The sequence below is a fragment of the Urocampus carinirostris genome, chromosome 9 (assembly GCF_059441175.1).
Source record: "Urocampus carinirostris isolate Australia breed hairy pipefish chromosome 9, RoL_Ucar_1.0, whole genome shotgun sequence".
Classification (NCBI taxonomy): domain Eukaryota; kingdom Metazoa; phylum Chordata; class Actinopteri; order Syngnathiformes; family Syngnathidae; genus Urocampus; species Urocampus carinirostris.
The window spans coordinates 1,788,330-1,813,598 of NC_142357.1; the positions used below are offsets into that span (position 1 = coordinate 1,788,330).

General features: G+C 40.9%; 1 protein-coding gene across 1 annotated transcript in view; it reads left to right on the forward strand.

The window, feature by feature from the left end:
• Positions 1-5,068: 5,068 nt before the first annotated feature.
• Positions 5,069-25,269, forward strand: part of abhd18 (abhydrolase domain containing 18) — a 40,065-nt gene continuing 19,864 nt past the window's right edge. The window contains exons 1-7 of the mRNA XM_088344138.1: positions 5,069-5,175; positions 17,389-17,473; positions 17,556-17,656; positions 18,920-18,995; positions 19,089-19,173; positions 21,610-21,637; positions 24,926-25,064. Coding sequence (XP_088200264.1) covers positions 5,084-5,175; positions 17,389-17,473; positions 17,556-17,656; positions 18,920-18,995; positions 19,089-19,173; positions 21,610-21,637; positions 24,926-25,064 — 606 coding nt within the window. The 5' untranslated portion in view covers positions 5,069-5,083. The remainder of the gene's footprint in view (positions 5,176-17,388; positions 17,474-17,555; positions 17,657-18,919; positions 18,996-19,088; positions 19,174-21,609; positions 21,638-24,925; positions 25,065-25,269) is intronic.

Here is a 25,269-nt window from a genome sequence, read left to right on the forward strand (position 1 = left end):
AAATTGCAGCCACATCACAACCCAAGTGCCTAAAGCTTTCAACTTCTTCAAGCACCTGTCCATGCAACCTGATTTCTAACGTCATGCCCACTCCATCACGTGAACACTTCATCACCTTACTCTTCCCAACATTGACACATAACTTATGCCTATCACATACTCTTCCAAACTCCGTTACCAACCTTCTCAATGTTTCCTCAGAATCAGCCACAAGCACTGTGTCATCTGCAAACAACAACTGACTTAACTGCCACACTGTGCCACTGTTGTCCATCATGTCTACACCTCTGCCAAATACTCTTGCATAATAGTTATTGTAATAATTGTAATAAATACATTCCAGTTCATAGGCTTCATGGACACCCAAAAATTATTCAAGTATTGATAGCTATTTTTAAGGGTGTAACTGAATTACTTTTTAATGAAATAACTAGTAACTAATCAATTTTCCAGTATCGCGCCCAACACTGCATACGGCACAAAAGCTCACTTGTGTAGGATTTTCGCGGATGCATGGTGTCACATTCAAAATGGCGACAAAAACAACGTACGTCACAGAGTAAGGGAGTACATCCGTTATTCTTATAGCCTTTGGCCTCGAATGACATCCAATCTGGGTTGATATTGACTGCCATAGCTAAAACACCAAAAGTTGGATAAGAAGAGTGAGGTAGTGTCAATTATTACTTCAATTCAAATGTTATTTATTTTATATGGTATCTTGACATCGTGTAAGCGAATAAAATATCTCACAGAATGAATGAGAAATGCTTAGCTAGCTTGTAGCTCAAACGATATTCAGGAAAACGGACACTTTCACTCGATGCAAAACTAATGTATCAACGGACAGTCTTGTATTCACATTTTGGACAGTTTTAGCAGCGTTGCCATCTTAATTGTATGCACATGGCACCCATGATCCAAATTTTGAGTGACCTAAACAATAGCTATGACGTTTCCTTGAAGGACCAGAATTGTTTTTTTTTTTCCTTTCTCATCTTAATCATATATTTCATTCGTTTAATGTTTATTCCTATTGAATTTTCAGCTAATGTGCAATTTCAATTGTTGTTTTTGCATCCTTACGGTAGTAGATAAAAGGTCACGGCACTCAACTAACCTGGTCTTTTTTTGGTTACCTCTCCTTGAATTGAAAACAGCGTTTGGTTATTGCATGAAAGCTTCTCGACCTTGTAAGGAATGTCTATTTCAACCAAATAAAGTAAAAAAAAATGCTCTAATTTAGATCGTTACTTTTGTACTGTTAGGGTCCCTGTTAAGAAAACAAGATTGTAAAACACCAACTACCACGATCCATCCATTATCTGCACTGCTTATCCACAGTAGGGTCGCGGGGGGTGCTGTATCCCCGCTATCTTTAGGCAGTGGGCAGGTGACACCCTGAACTGGTTGTCAGCAAGTCACAGGGCACACTCGCTTACTCGCTCATTCACACCTAGGGACACTTTGGTCCGGCCAATTAACCTGAAATGCAAGGGTGTTTTTTTTTAATGCGGGAGGAAACCGGGGTACCTGGAGGAAACCCATGCAAGCACGTGGAGAACATGCAAACTCCGCACAGGAAGGCTGGTAGTTGGATTTGAACCCACTAAAAAATAGGAATGATTTCCTGTAAGTGAAAATGTAAACTACATATTACTCTCATTTTACTCAACACCTATATAAGTGGACATTTGTCTCAAAAATATTTACTCACGTATTGTTCAGATTCCCAAATATATTCGCGATTTACTCAAGATCTAAAAATAGTGTATTGATAAATGCAAGATTTAAAATCACACACATAAATCACAGATATATTAGTGGATCTGCAAATGGTAAATGGACTGCATTTCTATAGCGGTATAACCAGTCACTGAAGACCTCCCAAAGCACTTTTACAATGTATTTCACACTTACCCATTCACACACACACTCACGCACCGATAGTGGAGTAAGCCATGCAAGGCGCCTACCTGCTTATCGAGGGTGTCTTGCATAAGGACACTCCGACGTTTAACTTGGGAGGAGCCGGGAATTGAACTTGGTTGGGTCAATGTTGGAGAAGGAACCAAATTTAGATGCATTTTAATAACATTGATAGCTCCAAAGCATGGCACGTTGTCTTTCAGAGGCAGAAGCTGTATAAATCCTCAAAGGTTAGGTACTTTTTAAAAGCCAAGTTTCAGTAGACACTGTAGTTAATATTTTAAAGTTATATTTAGTTTTTCCTTTTTTCAGGGATTTGTTTTGATTTTTAACTTAAATTCTGTTTAGTCTGTGCAAAGCTAAAATTGTTTTGTATCTTACATTTTTTTTTTTGTAGATCTGAAAATATTTTAATTTATTTATGTTTTGTTTTTTAAGGGATCCTAAATTTCAATTTGTTGCATTTGTTGTTGCACTAATAAAGTATATATTTTTAATTTAGATTTTGATGTGTTGTTTGTTTTTCGGGGATTCTGTGTTGCTTGATTTTAAAATTGCTTCGTATAAACACCTTTATGGTTTATATTAGGTAAATGTTTTCTGTAGATTAAAGAAAACAGGGCTTATATAAGTAAGTAGCAAAATTAATTAATAAATCATTTGGTGCATAATGTTTCATTCTTGTTGGTAATATATTGTTAAAAAAACAAATACATCTGAAGGGTCCTTTGGGAGCCAAAAGAGCCGACTACTTTTAGTAAGCTGAGCCAAAAGAGATGGTTCTCTAAAAAGTCTCACCCAAAGCCTTGGCAGTTTTTTTCCGTGACAAACCTTTTTCTGGTCGCAGAGAGTTAAAAAATGTTCGGTACCTATGAATATGAATATCATATTTTAACCAGTCACAGTGCAGGCTAGCAAGACGGAAACTGAAGTGCGCGCTTTAGCACGACATGAGAGACCGACTGACTCATACGTTGCAAAAAAAACACACCATGGGGTTGTTATTCATAGAACGAGAAAACCCTCTGCTTAGTCCATATTTTAACGCAGCAGCGGAGACAAAAACACATGAACCAATAAAAAACAAGTGAGTGGACCAAACACCGTGGTTAAGTTATTTTGTTTAACTTTGCATTTATATATATATATATACATATATATATATATATACCACAGCCATATTCCCCTAGTGAGAGGTGGCTAGAGTCATTTTTTACTCTTTTTGGGAGATTGATTTAGAGGAGGGGATTCCCAGCCCCCTCGCTCAACCCAACTGAGGTGTTGGGAGTCATTAGGTGACCAAACCCCCCAATTCCAACCCCTTATGCTGAACGCCAAGCAGGGAGGCAACGGGTACCAATGTTTTAAGTCTTAGATATGACTCGGCCGAGGTATGACTCGGCTGAGGCTTGAACCACAACCTCCCAGTCTCGGGGCGGGTGCCATACCCCCAAGGCCACCGAGCTGCTACATGCATTTATGTACTTATAAATATTTCTTTTTACTGATGCAAGTTGAGAGACCCTGAATTTTTATGGTATTGGAAACAATACTTTTGCATGTAATTCATATCACTCTCGTGTTTTTTTTCCCCTTCGTGGAGGATCTACACAGCATGCACTTACTTTTACTCACACAATTATTCATATAAAGAAAATTCTTACCACAATATCAAATTTTCTTCCTCTGTGTGGGGTTAAAGACGCGCGGCTTCCTCCTACCACCTCCTTATATCAGACTCAATTTCTGCTTACAATCTTAACAAATTTTCTTTCTGTTTTTTGGCCAAATTTTTCACTATTTGCAGCTTGTAATCTGCAGGATTTTTTTCTTTTCTGCGCCATTTTGTTCAATTTCACTATTATTCACTATGACCTCCCCTGGTCTGCAAACACCAAAGCAGTGGTATAGAAGGCCCAGCAGCGACTCCATTTCCTGAGAGTGCTCAGGAAAAATCATCTGAAACAGCAGCTGCTGGTGTCCTTTTACAGAGCCACAGTGGAGAGCATTCTGACATACTGCATTACGGTGTGGTATGCTGGATACACGACAGCAGACTGGAAAACACTTCAGAGGGTCATCAACACAGCCCAGGGAATTGTTGGTTGCTCTCTACCCAGTCTGGAGGACATTGCCTGCTCTCGCTACTTCAGCAAAGCAGAAAACATCATCAAGGACTTTTCCCACCCCGGCCACCACCTCTTTGACCTGCTGCCTTTCGGCAGACGCTGCAGGTCACACAAAACAAAAACAAACAGACTCAGAGATGGTTTCTTCCCCAGAGCCATCATCAAAAAACTGAAACTCTTGCAAACACACTACCTCATACAGATGTAAAATTGTATTCATGCCTATGCTCACTTTGCACAATGTTGCCCATTTTGCACTACCGCATATTGCACTAATACGATCCCAAAACTGTATTTACATACATGCCCTACATGCCCAAACTTTCTTGTGTAAATATTGTGCAAATTATAACCTTTATCTTCTTTGTTTTCTTTTATCCTCACTGTAAAATGTGAAACTGGAGTGCCACGTCCAATTTCGTTGTCACAATATGTTCAACCCATTTTGTAACAATTGCAATAAAGGTATATTCTATTCTGTTCTATTCTTCGCTGCACGTCGCCGAGATGAGCACTTCGGTGCCAAACCGTTCATTAAGGCGCTGCACTTGCAGTGCACATTTTATTTGAGGGAATGGGCCCCAAGTAAACCCCAAGCTTTGTAATTCAGCGGAAACGCTCTGTTCGGTGCTGAAGTATGGACGGCAGGAGTAAAGCCTCCTGTTTACTCTGGAGGAAAATTAAAGATTCGAGTCTATTTCTGGCTCGTTTATCAAATTAAGTTAATCCGTCTGGTTTGGGAGGATTTGGGTTTATATACCCGCAACTCGGGTCAGATCGGCCTGAATTTTATAAGCCCGATCCTACCTCTACTGTTAGTCCATTGGTTTTGGTCTCTCTCACCTCCGCAATCCGGGTTCGATTTCCATTTGATCCAATAATTTGCGATTTCGGTCCGTGATATTTTTTGACTGATCAATCATTGCACAATTACGTTAATAAAATCTTGTATATGACACACACCCAAACATTGAGTTATTTGAATAAATATAGTACTCTTTTGTTTAGATGCCTGGTTCTGGTCCATGGGTGTGAGTCGACTGGATGTGTTTTATAGAAGGCTACTCCTCAGCAAACTCTTCATTGGGGGTTGGGGAAAGCCTGAAGACCTAAAAAGGTATGTAAGGAAATCCTGTCAAAGGAATCTTTCAGTTGCATGGATCCGTTCAACAGTCTATAAACATCTGTATTTTGATGAACTATGTAAGGTTTTTCTTATTGTCTAGCAGTGCCTGGCAAAAGTAGATGTTGCAAAAATATTAGCCCGCGGTTCTCTCAGCTCAGCCAACTGCCTCAAGAAGTTCCCTGATGACTTTTGAATAATCCAATGTTGACCTAAATGACTAACAATAACAAATAACTGTGTGTCGTTATGTCTCAGTTAATTTCAAAATGTGGAGAGCAAAAAACGAATGCAAAAAACCAAGACCTGGTCGTTTCTCTTAACCGTTACACAAAAACAAGTAGAAAATGAATCAAAGAAGCAACTGTTGAGTCTATAATGATATAAACCCATGGCTGACCAAATAATTCAGGCAAAGGCAAGAATTACAGTTTTTGCTACTGCAGTAGGAAAAAGATTTGTCAGCGACGAGATGCAACGTGGCCCTTTTCGCTTTCCGGATCTTTCTGACCACTTTCGGTTCAGTAGCGCGTGTTTATTGAAAAGTCACGCATGCGCAGTCCATACAATGGAGTCACGCTGAAAAACGTGGATCTTGAATGTGACTATGTGTGTGTGTGAATGATTACTTGTGTATTAAAAATAGAAAAACAGGTTAAACAAGTTAATTTCATAGCAAGTTAATTCGTAACATAGGAGTCTGAGAAATACACAATAACTAAAAGTAGCTTACTTTACATTTCCCCCCTGTTGTGAATTTCAAAGAATATCAATAAAAACAATACCAGCGGTTTCAAATTAAAACATTAAAAAAAACACATCAGATTGGTATTTTCATGGAGAGGCGAAAACCTTCAAAAAGGAAAAAAAATCCCCTCCTCCCACCCCGCCAGAGGTCAGGAATGTCTTTTTCTGGAAAAACAGGGGATAAAACAAAAACAAAAAAACCAAACAAAAAACCCGCTTATTTTTCAGTGTTGTTCATTCTTCTCAGAAATAAAAACAAATCTCTTCAAACACAAAGTAGTAAGCAATGGTTAACTATAAGGGTCATTGGTAGAGACCGTAAGAATTAAAACAAACAAAAAGAAAATAACCCCGCCTGCACAGTGGTCTCCACAGGGCCTAACCCACCTGGGCGGCGATGTAAGCAGGGGCCCGACTGGCCTTACCCGCTCGGATCTTTGTATGTCAGTGGTGTGTGGAGCGAGAGGGTTTCCCTTTGGTATGTAGGGACAAGTCCAATTAGACAACACTGTCTAGATCGATATCGTCATCAGAGTCTTGTGGGTCGGGAATTAGTTTGTAATGTTACATATGGGCAACAAACATTCTTGACACCATCCTGAGACCAGCTGCCAGAGTACAGCCAATCGATCCATCCCTGTTGTATGATTTTTTCTTGGGCCATGGTGTTCCTGAGGTTCTTCATGGTGGCAAGGGCATTGACCATCGTCTCAGTCTCATCCTTTTGCAGTGGCCTTGGTGAATCCAGGTATTTTGACAGCCGTGGGGGGCAATGAGCAGAACCTTGTAAGGGCCGTCCCAGCGTGGACTTGACTAGGTTTTTCGTTTTACCAGTATCAGATCACCAGGGGTCACCGTCTCCTGTGTGGATGAGAGAGATGGAGAGAGAAAGAGAGACAAAAGATAGACAGAGACCTACATTTTTTTTAAATGGGTTATACTAATTAGATATCCTTTATCCCCCCTGTTGAGACATATTATTTCCTTATACAGTGGAACCTCGGTTTTCGAACGCCTCTAAGTTCGAACAAATCGGTTCTCGACCAAAAATTTTGAGAAATTCTTGCTTCGCTTTTCGTTCAAAAAATTGGAGTTCGAACGCCGGTACGCTAGGGGCGACGCTGAGCGGCGTATGAGTGTAGATTGCCCCCACCCCTCGTGAAGAACTGTTGTCACGGCATCGCGCACTCCTTTTCTGTTTTCGTTTTTCAAAAGCGGTGAAGGGAGTGTTTTAACCCCTAATTATGCCTCGGAAGAAGGTTGGTGCAAGCAGCAAAGTTGCTACAGGTGAAAAAAGAGGAGTAGTGCGTACAACTATTGCATTTAAGAAAGAAATAATAGCAAAATATGAAGGAGGTGTGCGAGTTTCCCTTCTTTCAGCAATACAGCATGGCTTCTGCCGACCGGTAAGAAATCCTATTCATAATTCTTTTCTTTATCCTTTAACCACTCACCACTTGTTGTGGGGACCCGGGTGCTAAATGACGTGTAAACGACCTGATTTTTTTATTTTTACACGTTCATATTAGCGTAATCTTTCGTACGGAAGATTACGCTAACGCGAACGTACGATTAGCCTGGGTTAGCTTTACGTTAAATATTCAAGATAAACATTCAGGGTGTTGGAACGGATTAAAAAAAATTTACATTACCTTTAATGTGAAAAAACGGCTTCGGTGATCGTACAAATCGGTTTTCGTACAAAGAAATGGAACGGATTATGGTCGAGAACCGAGGTTCCACTGTAGCTCAATTTAACCTGAAAAACAACTAATTCAATTATTTATTTATTCGTATAGTTTCTTAAATTTTCTTTATATTTATTATTAGTGAAGGCAAAATCCCCGCTTTAAGTTGCAATATCCATTCTGAGCACTATATCCCATGACTCCAAATAAAAAATAACCAATTTATTTTTCAAAATTGTTAGCTCTAAATCTCAAATTTGGCTTTTTACTAATTTCAGTCACTGAATTTGTGAATTGTCATCATCATCAGAATGACTCACCCTGATTTGAGTGACATGGTGTTTTCTTGTTCGTGGATTGGCCATTGTCCAAAGATTTTGTGTGTGTGCCCTTCTATTTTCCCTTCTTATTTTTATTTTCTTTTCTTGATTTTTATATGTGTTATCTTGCTGTTGGCCACCCCTTTTGAGGCATATGACCAGGGTAGATCGAAAGTTAAATCATCAACTTAGCCAAATAAAACGCTTTTACCGTTATGATTCACTCTTTGTTTAGCTTTTTAAAAATAATAACTGATGCATTATCCTATCAGGCCAGAATAAGTTTGATTAAGATAACAATATTTTACAAAGAAGGCAGGTAATTCACGCTCAAGGTCGATGACTCCGCCAAAATGAAAAATGCCACCCAAAAATGTTTTCAATGTGGGCGATACTCTAACTGTGTATGGTCATTTTAATTGATTATTGTTAAGCTATTTGACAAATATATTTTAGCATATTCATTTTGTGTGATATTTTTCTATCCGTCCAAAACTTCATAATTTGAATTTCAAAAAAACAATTATATGGAGCGCTTATTCAGAAGACAATTTTTCATCAATTGGGGACAAAACTAGTGCAAGATTTTAACCCTTATTATACTGAAGTCTGACCGAAGACATTTCACGTGTCTCGTCCTGAAGTCAGAATTTACCAGCCTCCTAAAAACTTCCTCCGAACTGAGTTCAAACTCAGTTCTATTTTTATGAATATAAGTGAAATAAAACAGCATATATAATTTTGCAAGATACATTTATCAATTTTCCTCATGTACATATACATTTTTTATTAACAAGACTCTATGTAACTTCAGGCAGACATATTCTTGAATGTTCTTGTGTTCCAGGCCTTGAATTGCGTATTCTACAGTACATTCACCGCTCGAATTTTGCTCTTGGCCCATCAAAAGTACTTTTCCAAAATGTGTCCATCTCAAAAATGAAATGAAATGACTCCATTGTCTTTTGTCAGTTCCACTGCAACTGGCTGACAATCAGTTCAGGATATCTCCTGTTAGCTGTCCGAAAAGCAGCTAGGGTGTGCTCCATCACCTCCGTGATCTTGCTGTTGATAAGCGGCGCAGACAACGGATGAATGGATGTCTTTGTTAATTTTTCTCAACTGTGTTCCCCATCACAGCAAATAGTATTTTGTCCTTCTTCATTCATATATATATATATATATATATATATATATATATATATAAAATCATGTTTATGGTTCATACTGGCTGAATACAAACACATTAAACATTAAATATTTTTTTTTGTTTTCCACCTATTAATACCCTTTGTCATTGTCATACTCTTTTAATATTGTCATCATTGTTATTTAATTACCTGTATTATTGTTACCTTCCTCTTCGTTCCATTTCCTGATTCTCCTATCTTTTGTGATTCTGTGAATAACTTGATCATCTTCAAAATTCATATCGACTTTCTTACCTCCTACATCTTGTTCTTCTCTTTTCTGTACCTCCTTGGTCTGGCCATGGGGGTCACCATGTGGAGTCCAGATGAGACAGAGGGGCCGCATCTCATTGTTATCTGGCTCCGCCTCTGTGACTCATAAGTAGTGTTAGTGAAGTAGTGTTACTGTAGAATTAATTTTGAAGTATTTCCATGGTAGTATTTTTATAGTACTTCCATAGTAGTATTTTTGTAGTATATCTGTAGTATTTTCCAATGTTCATGTAGTTGTATTTTTGTAATATTTATGTACCAGTATTTTATTACTGTATCTATGAAGTAGTGTAGTAATTGTATAGTATTTCTATAGTATTTTTTTTGTCGTATTGTTACAGTATTTCTATCATAATATTCATGTAGTATTTTAAAGTATTTATTTAATAGAATTTTTATTATCGTAATACTTTGCCATTGCATTTCTTCTTCCTTTGTGATTAACTGCAAGTGAATGGCTGAATTAAGAGAAATTAAACCCGAGAGGCTTAACTCGGACCCAAGTGTGGAACAATTTGCTTACCTCTGTGCTCAGCATCTTCTCCCTATAATATTATTTGTGTATGAATTCTGTGGTATTTCTTCTTCTTCTAAAGAAAAACAATATATTATGTCCATGTGTATTAGCATTTAATTACCGTAAATTCCGGACTGTAAGCCGCTACTTTTTTCCCAAATTTTCAACCCCGCGGCTTATCCAGAGATGCGGCCAATTTATGTAATTTTTCTACCGGGCCGCCAGCGGCGCTCGAGTATGAGAGGTAAGATATAGACCGGTGAAATGTATGTGCCGGGGAAGATCACAACTAATGAGCGTAAACATATTCTCGTTGTGCAAATTGCACTAAATGGGCTCATGATGCAGCCACTATTTCATAGGTAAACGGGCATATTACTGGAATGTATTGAAGTAAGGGAGCGTGGAACGACGTCATCATGACAAAATTTCTTTCCGTCATTGAGAAAGACTATCTATCAATCTATCCATCAATCTATCCATCAATCTATTTATCAATCTATCCATCAATCTATCCATCAATCTATCCATCAATCTATTTATCAATCTATCTATCAATCTATCTATCAATCTATCAATCTATTTATCAATCTATCTATCAATCTATCTAGTCTTTACTAATAAGGAAGAGGCGGGTGGTCCGCCGTGATTCTTTCGATTACGCCTTTTATTTCCTTAACAGACTGATAAGCAGGTATGCGAGCGTCTTTTTAGTAGCGTGAGGCTACCTCCCAAAGGCACAGTTTAGGATGTAAGTTATATTATTATTATTAAAGCTTTGAAAACTCTCTCGATGTACCGTCTTTCTTTGTAAATATGTGTAATATGTATTTGCAACTGTATATTTTTGTAATGTAATTATTTGTATTTATTTGAGACACTCATTCTGCACGAGCAAATTAAAAAAGAGGGGCGGAGCAAACGCCAACGCTGATGGGAAAGTGGGGACCGGTAAAAGTGAGTTTTTGTGGACACGGCGGACAATAATAGATATATATTTTTCCCACCCTTACCTTTGGAAATATACACTTTTTTTCCTTGGATTACCATCAACAGGCACCCAGAATCTGCAGGTCTGTAACAAATTTTAAGTACCTATATCATTTAGCGTTCAATTTGGCGGCTGTGATTTTTGGACTGTGTGCTTCAATGAAGGACATATGTTATATAATGAAATTGTGAATATGTTTGATTTTCGAGAAGGTTTGTTCAAACCTCACTTTGTGTTTGCTGTTAAAAACGTAATATTGGAATATAATATTGTGAATGTGCTTAATTGCTGTTGAGATTGTCATGATTGTTTTCTGTTTTTAGTGTCAATAAATTTGTTCAAACCCAAAAAAAAAAAAAAACATTTTTCTCGGCCCCTCCGCTTTGTAGCGTATAATGTTTTGATCGATAACGGATAATGGATAATTGATAAAGAATATAGAACAATAAACCTTACAAAATCCCTCCCCCCACATTTAGTTTCAATCGCGGGACTTGAAGTTTGGCTTGGATTAATCTCGTGTTTGTTTGGTGAAGGTTCATGCGGCTTATATACAGGTGCGGCTTGTGTATGGACAAAATCGGTTTTCCCCTTAAATTGTGATGGGTGCGGCTTATAATCAGGTGCGCTCTATAGTCCGGAATTTACGGTAGATATTCATCCTTGCAATAATTTTCTTTTATTTTTGTAGCTTTTCTATAAAAGTACTGTTATAAATGGTAAATGGTCTGCATTTATACAGCGCTTCTCAAGTCAATGAAGACCTCCACTTTATAATGTGTTTCATACTTACCCATTTACTTTAGTCATCTAGATTTAACACAGTTCAATGTTGAAAAAGTTAAGTTATTTGTCCCAATCTATGGTATTACAGTGAGTCTCACTTAATTTTCAACAATTTTTTTTAATGTATAATTAACTTTCCCCTTTACATTTCTCTTTCTCTCTTTCTTTCTTGTATGCTCTTTGTCTCTCTTTTCCTTAATTTTTACTTTCCTTGTCCCTCTCTTTCTACCTTCTACCTATCTTTCTGTACCTGCTCTGCCAACAAACCATTTTCAACATAACATTCCTTCCTTGAGCGCCCTCTCACACTGGCTCTTTAGCTCACTAGTTTAATGCGAAAATGACGTATAATCATCTCACTTAATTTTAATTTTTCCTTCAAACCAATTAAATCTACTATTTTAGCTTCACCTATTTAATGTGTAAATGACGTATCTTGATCTGCAACAAGTTATCTTACTCATTTGTATTCCAATCAATACATATGCAAAACATAAAGCAAAATCTACAATGGAATGGTTTAGAACCAACAATATAAAGGTGTTAGAATGACTGAGCTAAGGTCCAGACCTCAATCCTACAGAGTTTTGTAGAAATATTTAAAAAATGCTGTGCACAAATGATCACCAAACCTTAAGGAAAATGAGCTGGTTTGTATGGAAGAAATGGTCAAATATTTATGTTTCAAGATGTGCAAAACGTAGAGAAACTTGTGGCTGTGATTGCGGCATAAGGCAGTAGTATTAACTCAAATGGGGGCTAATATATTTGCAACTTTTACTTTTAATATTTTGGTTAGCACAATATAAAATATTGGATACATTTCTTTTTAGATTGTTTCTCACATGGTGTTGATTCTTAGATATTATTATTAGTTTTTTTATCAAGACGTTTAAAGCCTGAAATATGGCAATATGTCAAAATGGCAAGGTCCTGCATATTCTGAGTCATAGAGGTCATGGTAATCCACATTTTAAGGGTGGTCATAATGATTTTTTTATTTGTGTTTGTATGAGTTTTAGAAGTCATTTACCTGTATAATGCCTGCAAAATAATCCAATTACTGTAAATTCCAGACGAAAGCGCACACTTGATTAAAATCCCCATGCGCAAGTTTAAGGAAAAAAAGTTTGTTTTTGTACAAGCCACACCAGATTTTAAACCGTAGGCCTAAACAGCCATTAAAATAAATTCATGTCCATTTCTTACATTTAAAAAAATCAGTGGGGAAATGTCTAATACATAAGTAACATTTGTGCCATGATTAAGACACTCATCTGCAGACAGTGTCTGCAGCTGTCAATGTTTATTGACTAGCACAGCAGACAATATTAATCAAATTGGTATGTTTATGCTCCTCCTTGATCTGCTACCTTATCTTGGTGGAGGAGTTTGTGTGTCTCCTAATGATCCTAGGAGCTATGTTCTCGGGGGCTTTAAGCCCCTGGTAGGGTCACCCATGGCAAACAGGTTCTAGGTGAGTGGCCAGACAAAATGCAGATCAGATGACCCCTTATGATGAGCAAAAACAATGGTCCTCAATTTTCCTCGCCCGGACGCAGGTTACCGGGGCCCCCTTCGGGAGCCAGGCCTAGAGGTGGGGTCCGCTGGCGAGCGCCTGGTGGCCGGACCCTCACCCACGGGGGCCGGCCGGGCACAGCCCGAAGGGACGACGTGGGACCCTCTTCCCATGGGCTCACCACCTGTAGGAGGGGCCAAAGGGGTCGGGTGCGCAGAGAGCTGGGTAGCGGCCAAGGGAGGGGTCCTTGGCGCAACGATCCCCGGCTACAGAAACTGGCCTTTGGAACATTGAACGTTACCTCTCTGGCAGGGAAGGAGTCCGAGTTGGTGCGTGAGGTTGAGAAATTCCGACTAGATATAGTCGGACTCACCTCCGCGCACGGCTTGGGCTCTGGTACCAGTCCTCTCGAGAGGGGTTGGACTCTCTTCCACTCTGAAGTTGCCCGTGGTGAGAGGCGCAGAGCCGTTGTGGGCATATTAGTTGCTCCACGGCTCTGCGCCTGTACGTTGGGGTTCACCCCACTAGACGAGAGGGTAGCCTCCCTGCGCCTTCGGGTGGGGGACGGCTCCTGACTGTTGTTTGTGCTTATGCACCAAAATAGCAGTTCGGAGTACCCACCCTTCTCTGAGTCCTTGGAGGGTGTGCTTGAGAGCGCGGCCCATGGAGACTCACTCGTACTGCTGGGAGACTTCAACGCTCACGTGGGCAATGACAGCGAGGCCTGGAGGGGCGTGATTGGGAAGAACGGCCCCCCTGACCTAAACCCGAGTGCTGTTTCGTTATCTGTGCCCGTCATGGTTTGTCCATAACGAACACCGTGTTCAGACATAAGGGTGTCCATATGTGCACTTGGCACCAGGACACCGAAGGCCGTAGTTTGATGATCAACTTTATCGTCATTTCGTCGGACCTGCGACCGCATGTTCTGGACACTCTGGTGAAGAGAGGGGCGGAGCTGTCAACTGATCACCACCTGGTGGTGAGTTGGCTTCGATGGTGGGGGAAGATGCCGTCCCGACCCGGCAGACCCAAGCGTGTTGTGAGGATCTGTTGGAAACTGCTGGCAGAATCTCCTGTCAGAAGAAGTTTCAATTCACACCTCCGGCACAACTTTGCCCATGTTCCGAGGAAGGCGGGGGACATTGAGTCCGAGTGGACCATGTTCCGCACCTCCATTGTCGAAGCGGCTGATCAGAGCTGTGGCCGTAAGGTAGTCGGTGCCTGCCGCGGCGGCAACCTTCAGAACCGTTGGTGGTCACCGGCGGTGAGGGATGCTGTCAAGCTGAAGAAGGAGTCTTATCGGGCCTTCTTGGCCTGTGGGACTCTGGAAGCAGCTGGCAAGTCGATCGGCTGGCCAAGCGGAATGCGGCTTCGGCGGTTGCCGAGGCAAAAATTCGGGAATGGGAGGAGTTTGGCGAGGCCACGGAAGCCGACTTCCGAACGGCTTCGAGGAAATTCTGGTCCAACGTCCTGCGCCTTAGGGGGGAAGTGGTGTGCCATCGACACTGTGTATAGTACCGATGGGGCGCTGCTGTCCTCGTAGTGAATCGGTGGGCGAAGTACTTCGAAGACCTCCTCAATCCCACCGACACGTCTTCCTTTGGGGAAGCAGTGCCTGAGGACTCTGGGTTGGGCTCTCGTATCTCTGGGGTTGACGTCACCGGTGTGGTCAAAAAACTCCCCGGGGGTCAATGAGATCCGCCCAGAGTTCATTAAGGCTCTGGAAGTTGTGGGTGTGTCATTGTTGACACGCCTCTGCAACATCGCGTGGACATCGAGGACCGTGCAGACTGGGGTGGTGGTTCCCGTCTTTTAGTAGGGGGACCGGAGAGTGTGTAGCAACTACAGGGGAATCACACTTCTTAGCCTCCCTGGTAAGGTCTATTCAGGGGTACTGGAGATGAGGGTCCGCCAGGAAGTCGAATCTCTGATTCAGGAGGAACAGTGTGATTTTCGTCCTGGCCGTGGAACACTGGACCAGCTCTATACACTCTGCAGGGTCTTTGAGGGTGCATGGGAGTTTGCCTGTCCAGTCTACATGTGTTTTGTGGACTTGGAGAGGCCCTGTGGAGGGTGCTTCGGGAGTATGGGGTACAGCAGTCTTATCCGGGCTGTGCGGTCCCTGTATGCCCGGTGCCACAGTCTGGTCCGCATTGCCGGCAGTAAGTCGGATTCGTTCCCGGTGAGGGTTGGGCTCCACCAGGGCTGCCCTTTGTCACCAATTCTCATCTCTCATCTCATCTCATCAGCTACACCGCTTATCCTCATTAGGGTCGCGGGGGGGCTGGAGCCCATCCCAGCCATCTCCGGGCAGTGGGCAGGGGACACCCTGAACTGGTTGCCAGCCAATCGCAGGGCACACAGGGACAGACAACTCATTCGCCCATTCACACCTATGGACAATTTGGACCGGCCAATTCACCTGAAATGTATGTTTTTGGAACATGGGAGGAAACCGGAGTGCCCGGAGGAAACCCATGCAAGCACGGGGAGAACATACAAACTCCGCACAGGAAGTCTGGAGCTGGATTTGAACCCACGACAGGTTCCCATGACATGAACTGTGCCGCACAAGCGCTAACCACTGCGCCGCCGTGCTGCCTGTCACCAATTCTGTTCATAACTTTTATGGACAGAATTTCTAGGCGCAGCCTTGGTGGGGATGGAGTGCGGTTTGTGGGCCTCAGCATTGCGTCACTGCTTTTTGCAGATGACGTGGTGCAGTTGGCTTCCTCAGGCCGTGATCTTCAGCTCTCGCTGGAGCGATTCGCAGCCGAGTGTGAAGCGGCCGGGATGAGGATCAGCACCTCCAAGTCCGAGGCCATGGTACTCAGTCGCAAAAGGGTGGTATGCTCCCTCCGGGTCGGGGAGTAGGTCTTGCCCTAAGTGGAGGAGTTCAAGTATCTTAGGGTCTTGTTCACGAGTGAGGGTAGGATGGAACAGGAGATCGACAGACGGGTCGGTGCAGCGTCTACCGTCATTCGGACCCTGTACCGGTCCGTCGTGGTGAAGATGGAGCTGAGCCGAAAGGCAAAGCTCTCGATCTACGTTCCTACCCTCACCTGTGGTCATGAACTTTGGGTCATGACCGAAAGAACACGATCCCGGATACAAGTGGCCGAAATGAGTTTCCTCCGCAGGGTGGCTGGGTTCTCCCTTAGAGATAAGGTGAGAAGCTCAGTCATCCGGGAGGGACTCTGTGTAGAGTTACTGCTCCTCCGCGTTGAAAGGAGCCAGTTGAGGTGGCTCGGGCATCTGATAATGATGCCTCCTGGACGCCTCCCTCGGGAGGTGTTCCATGCATGTCCCACCGGCAGGAGGCCCCGGGGGCGACCCGGGACACGTTGGAGAGACTATGTCTCTTTGTTGGCTTGGGAACGCCTCGGGGTCCCGTCGGATGAGCTGGAGGAGGTGGCTGGGGATAGGGACGTCTGGGCTTCCCTTCTAAGGCTGCTGCCCGCGCGACCCGACCTCGGATAAGCGGAAGACAATGGATGGATGGATGGATGGATGGATGGGTGGATGTTTATGCAAGGGTGCCGCAAAAACAATGTCAAAACAAAACTAATTGGGTGGGTTAACGGATATACAGGAGTGTGAAAAAAAACATGGTCCAAATAAAACTCAATGAACTGTCTGACTAAAATTCAAAAGCCCCTACAATAACAACAGACCGTACACGAGCAGAGTCACGCACCTGATCTTAAGATCCCCCATCCTTTGCCCACATGACAAAGTGGTAGAGGGGAGACCAAGTATTGCTACTACTACATTTAGCGTGGCAGCATCTGATTAATTATCGGGTACATTTTTTTCTAGTGAGCTGAAAACACTGACAACATATTAGGCTCTTATCAGTCCTGTAACTGGCAGCCCGATATTCTTTGTTTCATCCTTCTTAGTATGTAACTAGTTTCGTCATGTATGATTATATTTATTTATACCGGGTTGCAATAGCAATACTTGGTCTCGTTTCTATCAGTTTGTCACATGTGCAAGGGATGGGAGAGCTCAAGATTAGCGGCAAGTCTCAGCATGCATCCAGGGTGTTGTGAGTGTAAGGGCTTGAGAATTTTAGAAAAAAAAGGTAGCGGCCTGTAATCTGGAATTTACAGTAGGAATAAAGCAAACACATTTGAACTGACTCTGATCTTGTAGGCTTGTGCTCCACAGAATTTTTGAGTTCCGTAAGATCATTGCAGACAGGGAGAGGTGCAAATCTCTGGTTCCCAATGACTATCCGGTTTACATAAATAAGGTACTTGTCTCTTTCCACATACTCTTTGTAGTGTCATGTTTTTGTTGAGTTAATAATACACAAAGGTGTTCTGTGATTGCAGACAGAGGCGCACACTGACTGTTACATCCATGACGGTGCCTTCATTTCACCTCTGGAGCACTTGGTACCTGGAATTCTTCCAACAGAGGCTGTAAAAGCGAGGTATTATAAGGGATACCTTATTTTACATCCTGAAAAGAATCTGCCATGAGATTTGTATTCCCAACTGCTCATTTGTATTTGTATTATGAACGAGCCAAACGTAACAATTTTATCTGTGCCTTGACCTTGATCTCTGCATTGTGATTGGCTAAACAGTTGCCTTGCTTCCTTTCAATCACGTCATGGTCTGAGTTGTTGTGAGAATCTGTAAAACAGCTTATTTTACATTGTGTATGCACAAATCTTTTTTAACTTCAAGTTTTCTGAAAGCCATTATGTCAACAAAACGCTCTGGTCAGACAAAAGCACTAAAAGGCAGAGGAAGATTGTGGTATTTTTTTCAGATTTTTCCAACTCCTAATGACGAGCGCTAAGCAGGGAAGCAGTGGGAACCAATAATACAAGTCTTAAGTATGACCTAGCAAAGGCTTGAAACTGTGACATCCTATTCCAGGGCGGGCGTGATGGCAACAAATGTGTAGTAAAAATCATGTAAATACAGTACAATATGTATCAATACAGTTGTGCAATAAAACGAAAGGGTTATTTTTAAATTAGAATTTGAAAAAAAATGTCTAAAGTACAGTATTTTGATTTGTTAAACAAATACTTGAGGCTGTGATAGGAGTATTGTAAATATATAATGCATTAACTAAAGATATTTAGCATTACAGAGACCTTTACAGTTAAGTAGTTTTTCCTTACTTCACAGGGTCCCATCACCTTGTGAACCACTCAACCTAAACAACTACTGTATATGCCTGAGGAGAAGGCTGCATTGTCATGTTTGTGTTACTCCGGTCTGTTTGATGTTCTTTGTTGAACGATGGTATCCCCTTGATATGTTAAACTTCTCTCCCCCAACCACTCTATGACTGAATTGTTTGGTATAAATAAAGGAGCTGCTGAGGTTCTCGTCAGATGAGAATCAGGCCCTGAACTGATTACATCTCTTCATGAGCTAAAACAATATATTTTTTGTCTCTCATTTTATGTTTTATTCAGTGATGATAGACCTAACATCCTGTAAATTGGGTTATTTTGTTCTTTGGTTTCAATGTATAATAGAGTGTTAAATAAATAAACAAAGGATTCTTTGCGGATTTTTACTTTCGTGGGACATTATTGAAGTGCAACCCCTGCGAAAAAACCGGGGATTACCGTATAATGAAGTGAAGCAAGTATGTAAAATGTTAAAGAATACAATGAAAATGTACAATCTCCAAACCATTTTCTTAGGGTTGCTCTTTCCCATCTTTTCAGGTTCCAATTTGTAGTTCCCAAAAGGTGGCAGCACAACAGGCCAGTATGTATTCACTTGGCTGGCACTGGAGATCATGTAAGATTTGTTAAGAAAACCAGACATATTTGAATTCATTTCACTAAATATCCATATAAATAAAGTCATTTTAACGTGATTGTCTGCTTGCAGTTTTTCTGGCGCAGAAGGACCCTGATGGCCAGGCCAATGGTCAAAGAAGCAGGAATAGCTTCTTTGCTACTTGAGAACCCATATTATATCCTTCTGTTGTACTTGTATTCTCAAAACAAGATTAGTTTTGTATGTAATTTTGTTGAAAACGTATACCGGTATTTGTTCAAATCACATTGTCAGTGACTCTCCCAGGGTTATCAGGTATTTTGGGTCATAGTCAGAAACCCTCACTGAGGCGACCCAGCTGAGTGTGATAAATCCCCCAACTTGTGTCTAGGTAGTGCAGTATGCCACGCCTTCCCCCTCCTCAACTAGAGTTAGCGTGAAAAGCCTTTTAAGCTGCTCCCAATACGTTGTCGATTGCTCTTGCAATCCACAAATCCCAAAAAGCTGGAAGACACAAGGTAAGGACCCACCTGCAAAGCCCCTGCAGCCGACCTCAATAGGCTCGCAGCAGGCCCTCCACCCATTCCTCTGGCATTCAGCCACAAGATGGGCGTACTTTGCTCTCTTCCTTTCCTGAGCTTCATCCACCCGGTCCTCCCAGGGGACTCTTTGCTTAAGATGCACCACCTGCTTGCTGGCTCCAGACATCAGTATCATGTCGGGCTGGAGTGTTGTAGATGCACAACTGCTTCCCTATGTCCAACAGGAGCTCCCAGTTCCTTGCAGTTTTGAGACACCCCTATTGAGTCTTCTTGGAGGGTTCAGGTTTCTCTCCTGCTCGGACAAAGGGAATTCTGCTTCTGGTTTGATGTTGCCCTTTGCTGGTGTTGATGCCAGTGCAGATTGTGTATGCTATTGCCCGCACGACCTTGTCGTGGAGCCAACGATACCTGCCAAGGCCTTTGTGTAACAGCTGAGGATGTGTTCTGATGATCCTCTTTCCTGACAAAAGTGACACACAGATGAGTGTGTCAGGCCCCAGGTTAATAGGTTTGCAGGGCATGGGAGGACATCATACCCTGATATGACCAGGAATTGTAGTGGTGTGGCTCCGCTTTCCAAACTTCGGTCCAGGTGATCTTCCGGCCAGAAATGTGCTCCCACTTTGTCCAGGCCCCTTGCTTGCTCATGCCCACCATTTTGCTGAAATGCTTCTCTTCCACCTCAGCGTGAACCTCATCCAGGTTAAGCTTTCGCCTTTCCTGTCCTTTAGTTCTGCTGTAGTATCGTTCTGGGTTGCTACCCAGCCTACTACTTAAGAAGCGACTTAAGTCAAAGTTACAGTGCATGAAGGTAAAAATACAAGGGTTCCCCTGACGTTCTGTCCTGAATGCGGTATTTTGAAGTCGAGTCGAAGTAGAACGAAGTTGAGTAAAGTTAGTAGAGTTTGTCGAGAACCGGCTTCTTCGGCTCGGCTCACTAAAAGGAACCGGCTCTTTCGGGTCCTAAACGGCTCTTCTGGTTCTTTTTGCTTCTTTAATCCCAACATGACCAAATATTATGTAAAACTATGCACAAAATGACTTAAAAGAAGGGGGGAATAGAACAAAAAAGAAAAAAATACCAAAATGAAAAAGTAGTGAAAAGCTGAGAAAAAAAAGAAACAAAAGGAAGAGAAAAAAAGAAGGAAAAATTTAGAAAAATGCCAGAAAAAAAGAAAAGAAAGAAACGTAGGAAAAAAGTAAATAGAGAACCAAAAGAAAATAGTAACAGCTCTTAAAAATTAAACACAATGAGACTTTTTTTAAAGGAATTTAAAAAAAAAGTAGAAAACAAAACAGAGAAAAAAGAAGAAGTTTGTGTTGCATTCAAATAATTTCCAATTATATCAAGTGAATCCTGTTGCCAACATTGTACTTCCACTAAAAAATTTGATTAAGTACAGTTCTGTATCTTTTAACCGACTAAATAAGCCCCCAAAAATGTTAATATTATGCGACAAAATATATCAGGAAATAAAAAGAAATGGATATCTTGTGAAAGAATTGTAAGAACAAACGACGTTTGTAGGCTGTACAACCTTTGCAATAGTACATGACTCAATTCATTCAAAAGAGAAAAATAATTTTGCATTGCCCGAAACTCAGCAAAATGTCAAGTTTTGGACATGTTTGATAATTAATTATCCTGCCACACTTGGGATTATGGTTGCTCACTGTTGTTTCAAGCGTTGCTCACTGACTTTGTGTGAACGCTCAGACCCGTGGAAAATTAGAGGGAACATTGGTCGGGAGTGGTGATTTTATTATTGTACAGTATATCTAACATTTTTACAGCACTTTGAGTTGCATTTTGTTGTTTTAGAAATGCTACACAAATACAATTTGATTTGCATGCTGGCATTGTTTTTTTGTGTGTTAATCTATGTTGTAATTTAAGTTTGTGTTGCAATCGAAATTTTCCTATTCCGAGTTTGATTGACTCCTTTCCTGGAATGCAAGTTATTTATTTTGAAATTTGACTTTTCGGCTTTCGTTGTCCATCTGATTTTGTCTAGATAATAATTTCTTTTTTGTTCTATTGTCTTTCCAACTCCCCCAAAAGTTATTCCTTGACACGCCGCTCGCTTCACATGGCTACCGTAAACCAAAAGACCAGTCGTAAGTTTAACCTTCTTCATTCACTCACATTGACAACTAAGGTTGGGCGCTATTGGGAATTTTAGTTTTGATCCTATCCAAGTAAATACATGGTTTCGATACCATACTCCTTGTTTGTCATGATCATTAAATAATTAGGACTTTTCTCTTGAGTTGGTTAAAATGTACGATGAACACAGAACACGTTTAATTTTTTATTAAATAACAACAGTTTGAAAGTTAAAACATTAGAGATAAACAGAAAATATTGCAAATATTTCTATTACAGATGTTTCAGAACAAAAGTAAAGCGAGTCAAATGAAAAAGTAGCAATGTAACGAAAACCTTCCATTGCACAATATTTTGAAAATAAAGTCAGAAAGTGTATAGTTTACACTATTTGCAATCTAAAAACCTTTAACATTATTACAAATAAAAACTTTTACTAAAACAAATTCTTCAGGGCAAAAGTTAAGAGAGCCGAGCCAAAAAATCAGCAATGTTACAAAGAACCCATTTTGGCTCTGTTTCCATAGTGACAACAGATTTATGTTTTTGTTCAGAAATTGTAACATGTTAACATTTTTGTTTGCAGACTGTTGCTCTCTGTATTTTGAACTTTTTTCACGTGTTTGTAAATTTGCCACACTAGCGCACCACTCTACCACAAAAATGACACGGGGCATTGTCCTTCACTGTTCAAAAAAACACGCTGCGTTTCCTGTTTTCCTCTGACATATTTAGCTTCTGATTAAGGTCCACGCCAAGATTTTGTCCCCTCTTTTTCTTGGCAGGACAGAAGCAGCAGTAGGCTAGGTAGGGAAAGGTGGTAAAAGTGTGCCTGTCAGTCATACAATCGGGCATAAATTTGTGAGAGAGGACCAATCCCAGAACAATAGTATTGATCTGATATCAAAGTACTTGCATGGCATCGCTATTTGGATCGATTCGCCTGCCAATATTGTCAACCCTTCATACACATTCACGCCAATGGACAGTTGATTATTCTATATGCCTAATCTACTGTGGGAAACCTTAACACATGGAGAATCAATAAAGGCACATGGAAGACATACACATGCTTAAAAGTGCTCCCATATAAGCCGTATTTAGAATTTTTAAAAACAATACTTAATCTGCTTACGTGTGTATAGAACAAAATGAACACAAGGGAGTGTAAGACAAGCACCCAACTCAGGCTCTTTGTCTAATTAGCTCAACTGAGCTTAATACCTGTAAATCAGACTTTCTCGCCGGCTTGGGTGCATCGCCTGGCCTCCGTACCTTATCCTCCATCTTGTGTCCACAATGGCCCACAACTATGCTGTGTCCTCATCCTACTTATCACCCGATTTTTAGTTCCTGTTCAGTCAGTAGGCGCTGTCCCAATTGTGTTTGAGAAAGACCGCGTCTTGTTTTATTGTTATTTAGTGTGTTGTATTGCCTTTTTTTGCCCAAAATAATGTGACCGAAAAAAGTTATTGATAAGGGTAAGAATAAGCAGAAAACAATGAGAAAAAATATTGAATTTAAGAAGGAAATGTTAAAATGGTGTACGATTGTCCGCTATTGAGGTACAGTAATGTGAATGGTTTGAAAATGTTTTATTATCTTTATTACTGGTATATTCATCTTTCTTATTTACCCACTTTAAAAATTACCGTGATTTAGGTATACATTTCATTAATACTTCTAGGATTTATTAAAGCAGTTCTAGGTGGTCGGCTTATATGCGAGTATATACAGAAGGCGTGGGCAATCTTTTGGACTTGCAAAGCGCAATGGGTAAAAAAATTTGGCAAGGGGCCTGGCCAGGAGGAGAAAAAAATATGTATTTGATATTATTATTTTTTTGTGTGTTAGCAGACAGTCTTGAATCTTATACCACTACAATACACAAGTAATGATGATAATGTAGACCTAATTCTACTCATTTTTATTTGTGAATAAATATTCATGCAGATGTTTTGTTATATTTAATTTTATATTTAGATCAGTTTTATCAAATTGATTTTAAATGTTCATATTTAAAGCAAAGTAATACATAGGTTTCCTGTTTTAAGCACTAAACTTGACTATATGTATTAAAATGTTCAAATGCAATAGTGTTCGCACAGAGGTTTTTTTGAAATAAGATTAATTTATTGATAAATAAAATGAATAGATGATAAATAGAAAGTTCAGAAAATGTAGACAGCTATTACAATGTTGGCCTACAGTGCATACATATTAATGCAGGGGTGTCCAAACTTTTCAGAAAGCGGGGGGCAGATTTGGTAAAGGTGAAAAAGCGCTGCTGTGCCATTATAACAGCGTCCAGTCACTTTACCTTTTCACAGCGTTCGTTTCCAGTTAGCTTTTGGTAGTAAATATGTCGGAAATGGGATGGGCTAAAATTCTTACAGAAAGCCACGCGCAAGGTGGCCAAAGGGCTACTGCCATCGTATGGTGAAATTGTGTTTTTTTTTTCTTTTTCTTTTTTGTACAAATTTATTTTAAACTGCAGTCAACATTATTTCCGGGTCATAGCTCAGTAGCCTAGATGGTAGGGCGCCCGCTCCGAAACTAGGAGGTCGCTGGTTCAAGCCTCGGCCAAGTCATACCTAAGACTTACAAAGTTGGTACTCATTGCCTCCCTTCTTGGCGCTCGGCATTAAGGGTTGGAATTGGGGGGTTTGGTCACCTAATGACTCCCAACACAGCAGTTGGGTCTAAAATGGCTGCGCCCTGTTTGGCTGCGGCTGCATCGGCTTGCTACAGTTTAACTGAACGGGTCCGGTGTATCGACATTTCGTTCTGTGTGCATGGTTACAAAGAATGACAATAAAAGTAAATTCTATTCTATACATTATTATTTTATGACATAGGCCGCCGGCCAGTAGAAATATGATCATTGGCCGTAACTACCCCCTGGGCTAGACTTTGGACATTCCTGCATTAAAGCTTAATGAAAATAAATATTTCTGGATGACACCCAAACAAACACTGGGTACAAGGTGACACCAAAACAATAGTACTTCATTTACCAATATATAACTTCTTTATATTTTTACCATTTCCGTTGTCGGGCCGGAATAAAAACTGTCGTAGTAGTTTGCCCACCCTCATTTATGGTATTTAAGACCAAGTCGAAACATTTGTTTGCCTGGATAGGGATGGGTGCCACCAGGCTGTACTTGCTCAAGGCACACCACATGAAATGGTGCCCCTACAACTCTAGTGTTTAAGGGAAACAGCCACTCATCCACCATGAACATGACAACATATAAACTTGAATCTTTATGGCTTTTCATGCTTTGTTTTTTAAGGCGGTCCTCGCTCAAGAATGTATCAGACCTTTTTGTGATGGGGGGAGCTCTGATCTTGGAGTCTTCTGTGCTTCTTCATTGGCTGGAGAATGAGGGTTACTCGCCTTTAGGCATGACCGGTATCTCCATGGGAGGATATGTAAGTGACAATATTGTTACTTCATACTCAGGTGAACATTACTGGCGGGACACATGTTATTAATTCTATGACAGAGGTCATAGGTCAGTACAAATTTGATTACGGGCCATAAATGCCCCCTTTGGAAACACCTGCCCTACCGTGAATATACTTTTTACTTCTGATTATTTGTCTCCATCATGTGGACGTTACAAAATAACTATAA